The sequence below is a fragment of the Pavona decussata genome, unplaced genomic scaffold (genome assembly GCF_977016875.1).
Source record: "Pavona decussata unplaced genomic scaffold, jaPavDecu1.1 SCAFFOLD_143, whole genome shotgun sequence".
NCBI classification, from domain to species: domain Eukaryota; kingdom Metazoa; phylum Cnidaria; class Anthozoa; order Scleractinia; family Agariciidae; genus Pavona; species Pavona decussata.
Window position 1 is genome coordinate 2840064 of NW_028145556.1, and position 13263 is coordinate 2853326.

At 42.0% G+C, this 13263-nt stretch overlaps 1 protein-coding gene across 2 annotated transcripts in view; it reads left to right on the forward strand.

Moving 5' to 3' along the window:
- LOC146466599 (olfactomedin-like protein 2B) overlaps nucleotides 1-13263 on the forward strand; it is a 126600-nt gene that overhangs the window by 51619 nt on the left and 61718 nt on the right. The window contains exon 3 of one of the 2 annotated variants that reach the window (XM_085127062.1): nucleotides 13000-13110. The exons of the other annotated variant lie outside the window; for it this stretch is intronic. Within the exon in view, the coding sequence (XP_084983188.1) occupies nucleotides 13000-13110 (111 nt within the window). The remainder of the gene's footprint in view (nucleotides 1-12999; nucleotides 13111-13263) is intronic. 2 annotated transcript variants of the gene reach the window in all.

A 13263-nucleotide genomic window follows, 5' to 3' on the forward strand; every position in this document is an offset into this window, starting at 1 on the left:
ACTCGTGAACAGTGCAGTTATATGCGTGAATGAGTTTGTTAATATGGTCCTTCCAGCAAGACTTGTGGGTTTCCGGTAGGGTACGCAGCATGCTGAGAAGTGTACGGTTCATTCTTTCCACCAGACCATTCCCCTGTGGATGGTACGGAGTAGTTCTCGAATGCATTACTCCAGAGAGTTCCTCCAGCCTTTTGAACAACCGGTTCTCAAATTCGCCCCCCATATCGTGGTGGAGTTTCTCTGGGAAACCAAAGCGTGGGATGAAATCATTGAAGATCTTGTCTGCAACAGTAACAGCAGTTTTATTTCTCGTCGGGTACGCTTGTGCATATTTGGTGAAATGGTCAACAACAACTAGGATATATTCATGGCCCCCAGAGCTTCGCTCGAGATGTACAAAGTCGATAGAAACCATCTGAAGAGGAGCGGTTGTTAGAATTGGTTGTAATGGTTCTCTCGTTGGTAGATTTGGGCGTCTTTGTTTCAGGCAGCGGCACGTGTGATGGATAAAGTTTTCAATGTCTCTCCTCATGTGTGGCCAATAAAATCTCTCACGGGCTAGAGCTAGTACCCTCTCAACACCAAGGTGGCCCATCTCTTCATGGAGTTCGCGATAAACGGTGCGACGAAATTTCTGTGGAAGAACAACCTGCTGGTTACGATAAAGTACTCCACTCTTTCTGTTCACATGAAGTTTATGCCACTCATTCAGTAACTTACGAACCAAAGGTGATTCTGAGTGCTTCTCTGCAACTGTCGGTTTGTGTTTTGCTTTGATCAATTTAAGGACACGCCCAATGTAAGGGTCTTCATTCTGTGCTTTCGCTAAATCCACCACCCTTACTTGGTTACCAGATGCTTGGGACAGAGCGTCAACATGGAGCTCCTCTTCTTTATCAGTCAGTGCTGCAATCCAGACATTGTCACCACTTGATAACACTTGGGCTGCGGATATTGAGGCGTGCAAGCTTTCAGGGGTTACCTTTTCAGTACAACTGTCCATGTAGGTCTTGAAGTCACTGGGTAATCGGGAAAGACTATCTGCATCAACATTCAACTTGCCTGGTCGGTACCGTATTTCGAAGTTAAAGTCAGCAAGCTCTCCGACCCATCTCAATCCTGTGGCGTTTAGCTTGGCAGATGTTAACACATAAGTTAAGGGGTTGTTGTCCGTGTATACTACAAATTCAGGAGCGTAGTAGAGATAGTCCCTGAACTGTTCTGTCACTGACCATTTCAATGCTAAAAATTCCAGCTTGCCAGAATGCATGTGGTAATTTTGTTCACATGGGGTCAGAGTCCTGGATGCATATGCAATTACTCGGGTAGTACCATTCTGCTTTTGGTACAAGACAGCCCCCAAGCCATCCTGTGACGCATCGGTGTGTACAATAAAAGGTGAATCATAATCTGGATATGCCAGCAAAGGGGGTGAAGTTATTTTGTCTATCAGGACATCCAATGCTGACTGTTGACTGGGTCCCCATTCTACTGGTGATGAAGATGGTAACTGTCCACTGCGCAGCCTTGGGTTCTGTCTGATTGGGTTAGTATTCTTTTTCTTTGGTAGGTCATGATTGAGGAGATCATAAATGGGTTTTGCTGTTTGTGCAAAGTTTTTGATGTGACGGCGGTAAACTCCAAGTAAGCCCATAATTCTTCTAACTTCTCCAACTGTTTGCGGCTTTAAATCCTTCATCGCAGTCACTGCATTTGTAGCTTTCGGATCTATCCGATACCCGTCTTGAGAAATCACTCTTCCAAGGAAGGACACTTCCCGCTTGAACAAGTTACACTTTCTGGGCTTAAGCTTCACACCATAACTCTTCAACCGACGAAGAACTTTACGCAGATGCTCAATATGTTCAGAAAATGTTCCCGAGAATACAATTACATCGTCCAAGTAAGGGATGCATATCTCATCACGCAGCTGCCCAAGACAGTTCTCCATAAATCTTTGAAAATTTGCTGGAGCATTCATGAGTCCGAATGGTATACGCACCCATTCGTATAATCCCCAAGGCGTAACAAACGCAGTCAATGGTTGACTTTTCTCTCCAATGAATCCCTGATGGTACGCTTTTCCCTGATCCAAAACACTGAACCATGATTTGCCCCCGAGACTATCTAAGGCTTCCTGGATCCGAGGGATGGGATGCCGATCTGGCACTGTTTTCTTATTCAATTCTCTGTAATCAATACACAACCTCATCCCACCATCTTTTTTACGAACACAGACAACACTACTTGAGAATGGAGATCTGGACTTCCGAATGAAACCACGGTTAAGCAAGTCCTCAATGTAACCTTTAACTTCGGGATAGAGTGGACGGGGTATGGAAATGTAGTTCTTCTGTACTGGTTGGTCACTAGTCAACCTGATATCCATCTCTAACTCGGAAATGCAGCCGACGTCATCATCACTTGTCGCAAATACATCTGCTTCTTCGACCAACAACTGTTTCGCCTGCTCCTTTTGTTCTGCTGATAATCCACTCAAATCAACTTCAGGTAACCAAGACAAGTTTCTCTCAATTTGCTCAGCAGGTGTATGTTGTTTACAAGGCGATTCAGCACATGGGGTTGGTGTCTCAGGATCCTTAAACCTGACTTCGACAGGAGTCACTGACCGGACAAGATGAAGGCGTCCCAGGACAACTCTCCCAGGTAAAGTGATGTCATGGTTTGTGTTGTTGGTCACTGGGACTGAGAAGATGGTTGCATCGCCCTCCTTTACGGTGGTAAGGGATTCATGTACTGCCAATCCCGAAGGCCAGGTAGCCAACTCGTCTGGCTCAAAAATGACAGGAGTCTTACGGTGGATTGGTCCAGTATTAGCACGACAAGGTAAGTGAACAGTCTCTCCTGCAGGGACAGTGTGTGGCTTCTTTGTGGATTTAACTAGACAGAGTTCACCAGAGTTAGTAGTCCGAATTAGGCTTATCAATGCTTGCAGGTCACCACTTTTACTCACTTTGAAGCTTCTCGACATCCGTTCCAGCAACACATCATCTTCATTATCTTCAGTGTTTCTGACCATCAACTCTATAACATTAAAACCAATGATGGGCTGCTCAATGTTCTCCTTTGTTACCAAAAATGGAACCCTTATCTCTGTCTCGTTTCCATCTGTCAACCTCACACCAATCTCTACCCACCCACAGTAAGGGATATCTGTTCCATTTGCTGCTTGCAAACTTATGGACCCATCTGTCCCAAGTAATTGTTCAATATCCCTTGTTTGAACTGTTGGTAGTTGGCTCTGCAGGAAATCTTCTGAAACAATTGATACTTGGGCTCCTGTGTCCCATAAAACTTCTGTAGGCTTATCCTCCAGGTAACAATCCACTAGACACTTCCTTCCCACCAGCCTAACTATGCGCTCCTGTTGCCTGGGAGTGATATGACTACTGTACACACCTCTATCTTGTGCATCTCCTAACCCCTTTTCTTTAGACGATTCTCTCTCAGAGAGCTCTTTGATTGCTTTGCATAACACTTTATGTTTTGGCCAATGAACCTTTTGACAATGCTCAGAACAATATCGAACAGACTGGCAGGCTGAACACTGTAGCAACTGTTTACGGCAATCAAACTCCAGGCAACCACTACACTGGTGGGACTTCTCTTTCTCTGGCAAGGCTACTCCCTGTCCCGCGGGGGTAGCCTGGATGCGTTTCCCGGATAGCTTCTGAGCCTGGTTTGACAGTAGCGGGCAATATGGTTCAAGCCTCCACAGAGATAGCAATGTGGACATCGGTCACCTTCCCTATTCATTCTACACTCTTGGCAACCAGGTGGTCTTGCTCCAGTCCTCGCTCCCCTCCCAGTAGGACTAGGTGCCATGGTGTCTGCCTTCTGGTTATTTGCTACGTCACGAAGAGTTTTAACTTCTGATTTCACTGTGGCCAGCTCCGCTTGTACAGCTTTTAGTGTTGCTAGGACCTGTGAGTCCTTCTGCGACTCCTTCTTCGTGTTTGCTTCCACTGCACCTTCAACGGTGAGAACCTTTGCAGACTTTCCCTTGCTGGTAAAACTGAACTTATTACTTCGCTCGGCTTCTGCAGATATAGCTAGGCTCATTGCTCCAATGAGGTCTTCATCTGCGACTTTTGGGTTCTGAGTGAGTGGTCTTATCTTTGCACGAATGGTTTCGTCAGCAAGACCGGTTTCCAAGGCATGCAGGAACAAACTTTGCACCGAGGAGGCATCGTACTTAACCCCACTATCGGACTCTTTTGAAGCACTAATTACCTTTTGCCTAATAGTGAGTGCTCTCATCAGAAATGACTGAGGGTCTTCATTCGGTTGCTGGGCAATGTTTGTTAGAAGCTGGTAAAGTTCTGTGGCATTTTTCTCATGAAAATGGAAGCGAAGAATTTTACGCAGCCTGGGTAGGGTTAGGTCAGTCATGTTCTCTAGGTAGCTTCTTAGTTGCAGGCCTGGCTGCACAGCACGAACAACGGCACTAACTACTTCTTTGTCTGAGTATCCCTTGGCAAGCCCTGATTCTATTTGGGATATTAGAGCTTGATAACCCAGTTTATCTTTCTGACCAGGGTCACCCACCACTCCTTGTATTTTGAAATCCCTGCGGAATATGCTTTGCTCAACCCCCTTGGCAGGAAACTTGATCGTGTCTTCGTCTTTCACTGAGTCAGGAAACTTTTCTTTCTGCATTTTGGCTAATTGTTCTTCGACTAATTGCTGCTTAGACTCTAAATCACCCAATTCTTTTTTGAGCTTCTTCAGGTCGCCCTTGCCTTCCAATTCTTCTTGGCCGTATTGATCTTCTATCCCCTCGAGTGGCGGTGGACCCAACTGTGCAATTAACCCCTCAACAAATTCAATTTGATCATCGCCAGACAACTTCTCGAATGAATCCTCAATATTTCGTCTGATAGACCGAATAACACTTAATTTCCCCTTGCCTTCTACTGCCGACTTTTCAACTTTTGCATGAAGAGCAAATTCACATAACGCACTCAGGTCCAGCGACAAAATTTTGCGATCCAGAAGAATCAGTTGTTCCTCCGCCATTTCGATTTTACTTGTAAACAACACGAACAGATTTCCACATGCACAAAGTCCAATAAAACAATGTTCCTACCTTCCCTGGCCTCAAATTCAGGCTCCACTATCTTTTGCCAAACTATCCACACCAAATGTCCGCTTCAACTACAACCAGTTAAATCCTGTTAATAAATCGTTGTCCATTGAAATCCAAAGTGAATGCGTAATGGCGGCGACAAACGCGAGTCCTCGCACACAGTGAGCAATCGATCGTCAAAACAGGTACATTTCCATCAAGTTTCTTCGAGAAAAATCTCCCGGACAGGCCCCCAGAATGTTACACAAGAAAATCCACACTGTTTGGTGTTTTCCAAGAGTATTTACGATATTAAAATACGGTTTCACAACTCATTTTCACAACGCGAGTCTTTTCGCTTCTCGAGCACGCACATGGCTTTTCCTTACGTCACTTGTCGTCTTGACGACACATCTCGTGTCCAGTCCCTTTAGAGGCGCGTACTTATAGTTCCTATACCTAACATTATCAACAACAGACTGACTCCAAGACTTAATATGGTTTCAGGGAAATGCTTGTTGTTACCAAGTTTAAAATGCAAATGTAAAAAAAAAGTGGGAAATGTGTTCTGTTTGTGATCACGTTTGACAATTGTCAAATACCGTGACATGTCACGCATAATCAAATCAAGTGTGAGCTAACACCAATTTGATGTTATTCCTGCCCAAAGCGTCACTCAACTAATGTATCAGTCAATTCCAAGCGCGATCATCTCCCCCCCGGGCAACCCCCGGGCATTTGACCCCTGTTCGGCTCCACATAGTGGGGCATTTGACGCGAATAGAAACTCGACCCATCGGGCATTTGACCCGTCGAAAAAATGCTGGTCAGCGGTCGCATAAATTGTCGGAATGCTTTATTCACAGCCAGAATTTATGCGTATATTTTGCGTCAAACAGTTTTTAATGTAGTAAGCCATAGAGAAGCGTTCCAACAAATATATCTGAGATTGTTTTTGGCATGGCGTGGTTACATATTGCCCTTCGCTTCTCATTTTCAGTGGTATGTCCAAGTTCCCTCAAGCTTGCTCGGCGTTCGAAGCTCGACTTGTTGGCATGTCTAGGTTTCATAACATAGTGTTTTTTATCATTGTTCTTGTTATCACACGTATTAGCAAACTTCATGTACATTTAATATAAAAGAAAAGCGAGTATCGGATCATATGTGATGTTATGCATTATCTTTAATAATAAATTGTTTTAAATTTATTAATGTATGATTTTCGTTGATTTTTATATAAACAGAGCTAGCGAATACAAAAAAAAAAAAACCAACACGATGACTTTTCAGCCCCAACCAGTGGGGAATTTGACCTAGAAATCGGCCCATATAGAGGGGAATTTGATCAGGCATTTTTAAAAAAGTCAAATGCCCGGGGGTTTGCCCGGGGGGGGGGGGATGATCGCTTTTGGAATTGACCTAGACATAAATCTTTCAGGGAAGTTCTACCTCGAAGAGTTAGGATAGTTTCATCGAGCTTATCCAAAAACAAAAAAGAAAAAACCAAAACAGAAGAAGATGAAATAAAGAAAAACCGAGAAAAACCCGTTGTGAAACTTTATCAGCAAAAATACCGCGTCGTCTTTGACTTCGAGCGTGGCTCATGCAAACGCATTTTAATGGCTCAAGTTAGAGTTTGCTGATTTTGGGAGAACAGATGTTTGGCTTAAAAAATATCAAGAAATTTTTGGAAAGGAACGCTGCACCTCTGAGAAAAACAGTTTCGAAATTGCCTCACATTTGGCCCAAGACATTTTCGCGATCGCAAGGAAATTGCAAAATTCCATAAAAAATTAAGTTTTATGTTAAGTCGGGATATTTACCTTTAACAACGTTTTTTAGACGATGAACAATACAAGCAATCGATATGAGTCCCCAGAAATGACGCTGATTTGAATTTGAGCTTCAAATTCTGCATATATTTTGCGTGACATCAGGGTCAGTAAGGGTCAAAACCAGGGGGGGGTGGTCAAACTACGAAACGCAACAGCAAGAGAATTGCTAAATAGCATCATTCATTATCATTTCGGACAGACATTAAATGGGAAGGTTTGAAGGAAATCGGCCGACCCCCATCTTTCACCTCTGCCTGGTTTTCTCAGACAATGATTCTTAAATCTACGTGTCAAGAAACACAAACCGCTGATCAAGGAGCATGAGGACTCTCAATTGCGTACCCAGAGTCATTAGGCTCTTTGGCCAGCGGTTGGCCGCCAGGAGAGACTCTGGAGAACTGGGATTTTATTTAAATTTTTCGATTGGCTGCTCAGTAACGGCTTGCATTGTATTACCTCAGAAATCCTTTCAGCGATAAAATTTCAGTTCCTCAGCGTCTCTCCTGACGACTAACCGTTGGCCAAAGAACTGAGGACTCTGGGTCCGAGACTGGAGGACTCTGGCTCAAGATTGTAGTCAGTTCTCTAGCGGTCAAACCAGTGATGCGCGCGCAGTTCCCACCATCATTTTCCAAATATGGAATACATAATTCTTTGAAAAATTGACAAACAACAGCGTGACTGAACTGAAATGGAGCCAATATTTTTAATCAATAAAGAAGAAGAGAAGCAATTTTCTGTTTGCAGAATATAACCATTAATTTCGTGAATTAAAATTGACGACGACAAGAAAAGGAGAAGCAAAATACGAAATGGGAGAACTAAACAAATATTAGGGCTGAAGCTTGAGGCTTAATGAGCGCTTGAGCTTAATACGTACCCATAATTTTACATGCACCGGCACGCTTATAGAGTCGCATCTTAACTGAAGAGCGTAAAACTTGTGGATAAGCTTCCCTGATGATATGCATTTTGATTCAGTAAACTTCATATGTAAAGCCACGCAAAAAGCCCGCCATGGCTCTGAAACTCCTAGCCGGGTTTTATTAGATAACTAAGCGAGATGCCATTCCAAGCGTTCCCAAAGGTGTAAAATAACGACAAGTTTGTGTATGCCCGATCAAATGGTCTACTTCTTTTCTCGTACATCCATTTATGAAAGCTATTTACGTTAAAAACAAGGGCAGGGGAGGGATTGCTCGGTCAAGGAAGCCAGACAGTGAAGCCGACAGTGTTATGAATAAAACCTCTCGCCATGTGAACTATCAAACAGTAAATTCAGTAACAATGTATGCTGTGTATAAAACTCTGCTTAGTTCACAGCGTATTTGAGTGATCTATTTTCCCTTAGAGGTACTAAACGATCGCGTGATGATTTAGGGGAACAAGCTTGAGAAGAAAACATCATGCGAGGAAATGCTTGATGAGTGTGTGCTGAGCTGTGTACCACGTGACTTATTTATAGTGATGACGCAACTGATGGAACATGTACTTGTCATCTTCTCGCGCGAAAAAGTGAATGTTATGGAGTTTTAGGGGCGCAGTCTTGAATATTGCTTGCTTTTGATTTCCTGTATATCTATAGGTTCGTTTCTAGCAGCAGATTTTTATTCAATGGACAAGGACGCATTGAAGGGTTTTTGGAGATTTACAGGGAGGTAAAGACTTTAGCCCCCCCCCCCCCCCCCCAACACACACACGTTTTGTATGGTTAAAAGAAAATTTTTTTTTATTTTACTTAACCATATCCATCACTTACAGAAACAACTTACCTTACATATTATTAAGTATATTTAGGTTAGACTAGATTTCAACCGTGAAACAATGGGATTTCAGCTGTTGTTTCTATATTCATTCGTTCTTTGATTGGTGTTTCACGAAGATAAAGTTTCATCACTGAATAAGGTCGAGGGAGTTTTTGCACAACTTTAGGCATTCATTTATGAAAGCTACTTTTTGCCGTTACGCGTAAATGTTTGAAGCGGAGAATTATGTACATTTACGGTCATCCTGGATCATTTAATTCCGCTGTTAAAACGAACAAAGAAGCACATATGAGTAAGGAAACATCAGTGAACAACGAAACTTGGTGTTCACAAGCTGTTGGCTTTTACAAGAAAACAAGTCGAAAATTTCTGCCTCTTCAGCCTGTTGCGTTGGTCAAACGTAAGGCCCAGAGTGAAGCTGCATTGACTCCTTACTTCAAAGGAAAAGAAAACAGTTGATACAATTAAAAATTTCCATCAGTGTTGACAGTTTTTGATGCATTTCTAGCCATTTCAGAATACTTAAGTTTTATTTTTTTTTTCTGGGGCAGCATGGCCCCGGAGCCCGCTAGTTGTCTCACGCTACCGCGTTCACTTTACTCGCGGCCCGGAGTAAAAGCACTCCCCCATAAGCAAAACAAAAAAGCACACAATTCTCCTGTTTCTTAGCGCACAACACAGACAACAGTTGAATGTCATAATGACATGTTATTAAGAGAAAATACAACTTTAATTCATGAGCAAACTTACAACGATTAAACCAAACGTTCAATAGGCATCAATTAATTAATTCACCAGCGACGTGAGGCTTTCTACCGCTTGAAAAACACACGAACACAGATCTATAAAAATGGTTAACGGTGGGTCCAAAGAAGGAACGTTGCAGAGTAATTTCTTCCCCTGAATTTGACCTTTCTACTTCCTCCCATCAGAAGGGCACTGTTATTATTGTTTGGTTGTCGTTCGTTGGAAGAAGCCGTAGCGAGATGAAAGCACTTGGTCGCCATGAATGTTTTCAGTTTTTCCACCCAAGTATCCGATCAAGTTTTTAAGCTTTTGACACAAAATTAAAATATTGTTTTGCTGTTTCTTGTAAGAAACGAAAGTTTACCTGTAAGAATTTCCGTTATAGCTGTAGCACTTGATTTCCAAGTATTTTTGGCAAAAACCATCCGTCTTAAGAAATCAAACTCCAAAGAACCTGAATGAACTGTGTCGTAGTGTCTGTTGCGGTTTACGGTTTTTCCTTTTTCAGCATCTGGTTTTCGGTTTGCAGCCAAAACTGATACAAGCGGTTTGTCGGATTTGGCATCCGATGTGGTTTTCGGTTTTTCCTATTCGGTTTCCGGATTCTCTTCAGCAACTCTGCGCCTCAAGCGCGTACGCGTGCCAAGAACCTGACCAGACACCAAAACCGACCTAAAAAAAGACCAAAACTGAAAAACCGAGAATGCCAACGCCCCTCTCTTTTGTCAACGACAGAGATCATTTATTCATCGAAACCCGTTCGAGGAACTTGTATTTGCGACTTGTTTCTGCTGAAAGGAGAGCCAGAGGAGACTAAGGTAAGGCAAATCAACGGTCTTTTTTTTTATGATTAAATTTCTTTCCATGCTCGTTTCGGCATTGTTGTTAATCAGTGTTTTGATTTTTTCCAGTTTTGCAGAATTATTCTGCTGTCAATATGTTACGACATCGTCTGCTGTTCTTATTCCTGGTTGCTGTGTTAAGCACCGTATACCATTAGAGGTGTCTCGCGTCCAAGCGATGTAGCATGTCCGCTTTAACTGTAGATACCCAAACACCTATATCAAATTTAAGCTTATAAAGCTGGCTATCAAACTATACCAAGAATTGAAAAAAAAAAGTGCCTGCGTTTTGCCATATTCAATCGCAATGAAAAGTTACAGAACATTCTCGAAATAAAAGATTAAAAAAATGTGGAGTAATCGCACAAAAATCGTTCTCGGAGTATATGTTAAACTAGCTACTGTCCAAATTTGAAGGATAACGAACAAATTTCCTTTGAGTTTTAGCTTTTTAAAGTGTCCCCTTCAAGTAGAAAAATTGATTCGAGAAAGCAGCGCTAAAAATTTGACAATTCATTTTATTTCAGAATCCCACTGTGCTCCCATATAATCTCCTGTACTCCTTTAAACCTGGCCTCCAAGAAAAGAAGCCTTTGTTGGGGTTTTTTGCGAGCTCAAGGAGAGACCGCAACCCTATTTTGCACGCAAGATCTCGATCTTGGAGCAAAATTGTTCTGCCAAAATCGATCGATAAATCCTCGTAAACCAATCAGAATCCATTTCCACTCGAACAAGAATATTTTAAGAGGTGGCCACCGCGTCGGCCAGTTTACTCGATTTTCACAGCCAAAGTTTCGCATCATTGGAGTGTTAACGTACATTTAAAAGGTTGAAAAATTGAAAGAAACAGTTTTTTAAAACTCAATTCTCGCTATGATGTCAAAAGAAGAGCAGCAAGCGCTGAAAACTTGTTTCGACGAACATCATTTGAGATTCGATGCGAACCGACAGTGGAATCGTAGATCATCCATGTTCTTTTCACCTGAATACTCTACAATTATGGCAAATATAGGACTTTGGTTGGGCGTTTGCTTCACAATTTCTCCACATGAACACTCGACAGATTTCGCAATGGGACTCGACATGTGCGACAGTAATATCACTGGATTCCAAAGCGCAAGCGTTTACATACTTAATTGTACCTACAATTTTGCCACAGAATGAGATAGTAGATATTCTTTTGCATTTTGGAGGCTCTATTTAACCAGTGCTGGCATGTTTGGCTTTATAAATTCGATTCAGAGCAGCTTTCCAATCGATCGACTCTTACACCGGAGCACGTGGACAAGATTGACCCAAGATTGCGGCTTTTTCGCGGAATGTAACACGATCGCTTCTGAAATATCTTCGCTGCCAAAGATTATACTTGATTGTACTTGAATCTTTCGAATGAAAACTTCGGAAAAAGCATTTCCTTATTTAAAAACGTACAACGTTTACGGTAGAATTCGGCAAGGAACCGGGGAAACTTCAACGTGGCCGTTCGCTTTCCTTTGAGCAGACTTTGAAAGCCTGCCTCGAATCGGCGTAGCGTAATTATCGAGATCATCTTAAAAGGCAATGTCACGTTTTCTTTATTTTCTATCAACAGTATCAACTGATTTTAAATTGTAACCGTGTCTTCCTCTGACAGATGACTGGAATACCTGTCCACTTAACCCAGTAATAAACCGTGAAGGAAGCGAAACTAAAACGATTGCGACTCTTTTTTTCGGCCGCTGTTTCACAAGCTGAGAATAGAAACGCGCGATCGCTACCAGTACGCTGCACATAATTACGCTTCATTGTACTTTAATCTTTCGAATCAAAACTTCGAAAACAGCGTTTCCTTGATTAAAAAACGCACAATAGTTTCGGGTGTAATGGGACGTTTCAACCCATCCAATCTCGGATGTAAATAACAACAAAGCCTAAGATTACGCAGTACGCTATACGGACTGTCTTCAACAGAGCCATGCAGGCGTTTTAATCTAACTACCCAACGCGATGGCCAACCAATTTCAATGCTCAACAAAAGTTTTATTGAAAATCCCTCGACTCAAAAGTGTTCTAGCCCGAACTTCCTAACCATTGGTTATTTCTAGTTTATAATTGTACTTAGCAGATAGATAGTTAATGATTTTAATCATTATAAATTAAAATTTACTAAGCTGACGGAATTACCGTGTATAAAATAATAAAGTTATCGTATCTGTACCCCACCCCTCATACCCCATGAGCTCTAACCTCATATACAACTGCTTCTGTCATCCTTCAGAAGACCTCGCACTGTAGTGTACTCTCTGCACTCTTATGTAACTTCCACTTTTTTAAATGTTTATATCTCTTTCCTTTCATGTTCCTTCGTTACTTTATTTCATCCTGCTCAGTCTGTATATGCCCCTGTACTACCATACCTCCCCTCAAGTCTATTTTCCCCTCGGCGTTTCAATCTATTTCCCTGTATTCTCGAGTATCCTCATCTCCTTACAACACGTTTCTCAATTCCCTTATACATTTCCCTTTGTACCCACGTACTTCATTAAAACTCAAGCTCTTTTGCCCCGATTTCTTTGTATTCCTTTATCATTCCTTGTACGGCAAGTATAATTGCAAGCTTCATTTTGGTTTTCATCGTTGTAGAATGTGCCCTGCATGTTTCAGCTTGTAATAATATTCCTGAAAGTTGTAAGGTAAAATATTGAGATATGATGAATATTTTTGTACTTGAATGTTTTCAGGTTGATACACTCGGCAATTCTTCGGTCAATCCTCGAACCAAGCGAGCCTTGTACCATCGATATGGCCGTCATTCATGGAAGTCATCGGCAAAAGATCTTGCCCTCGAGTTGGTAAAAAAGCATTTTTAAATGAGTAGATGAGACTTTGACCTAAAAGTCTCATCTACTCAGATTCTATTTAGAAACATCATCAAGGCGGGTCTTTTGAAGCTGCTACTGACCTAACTGATTAAAGTTTTGTACTCTATACACATACACGGACAA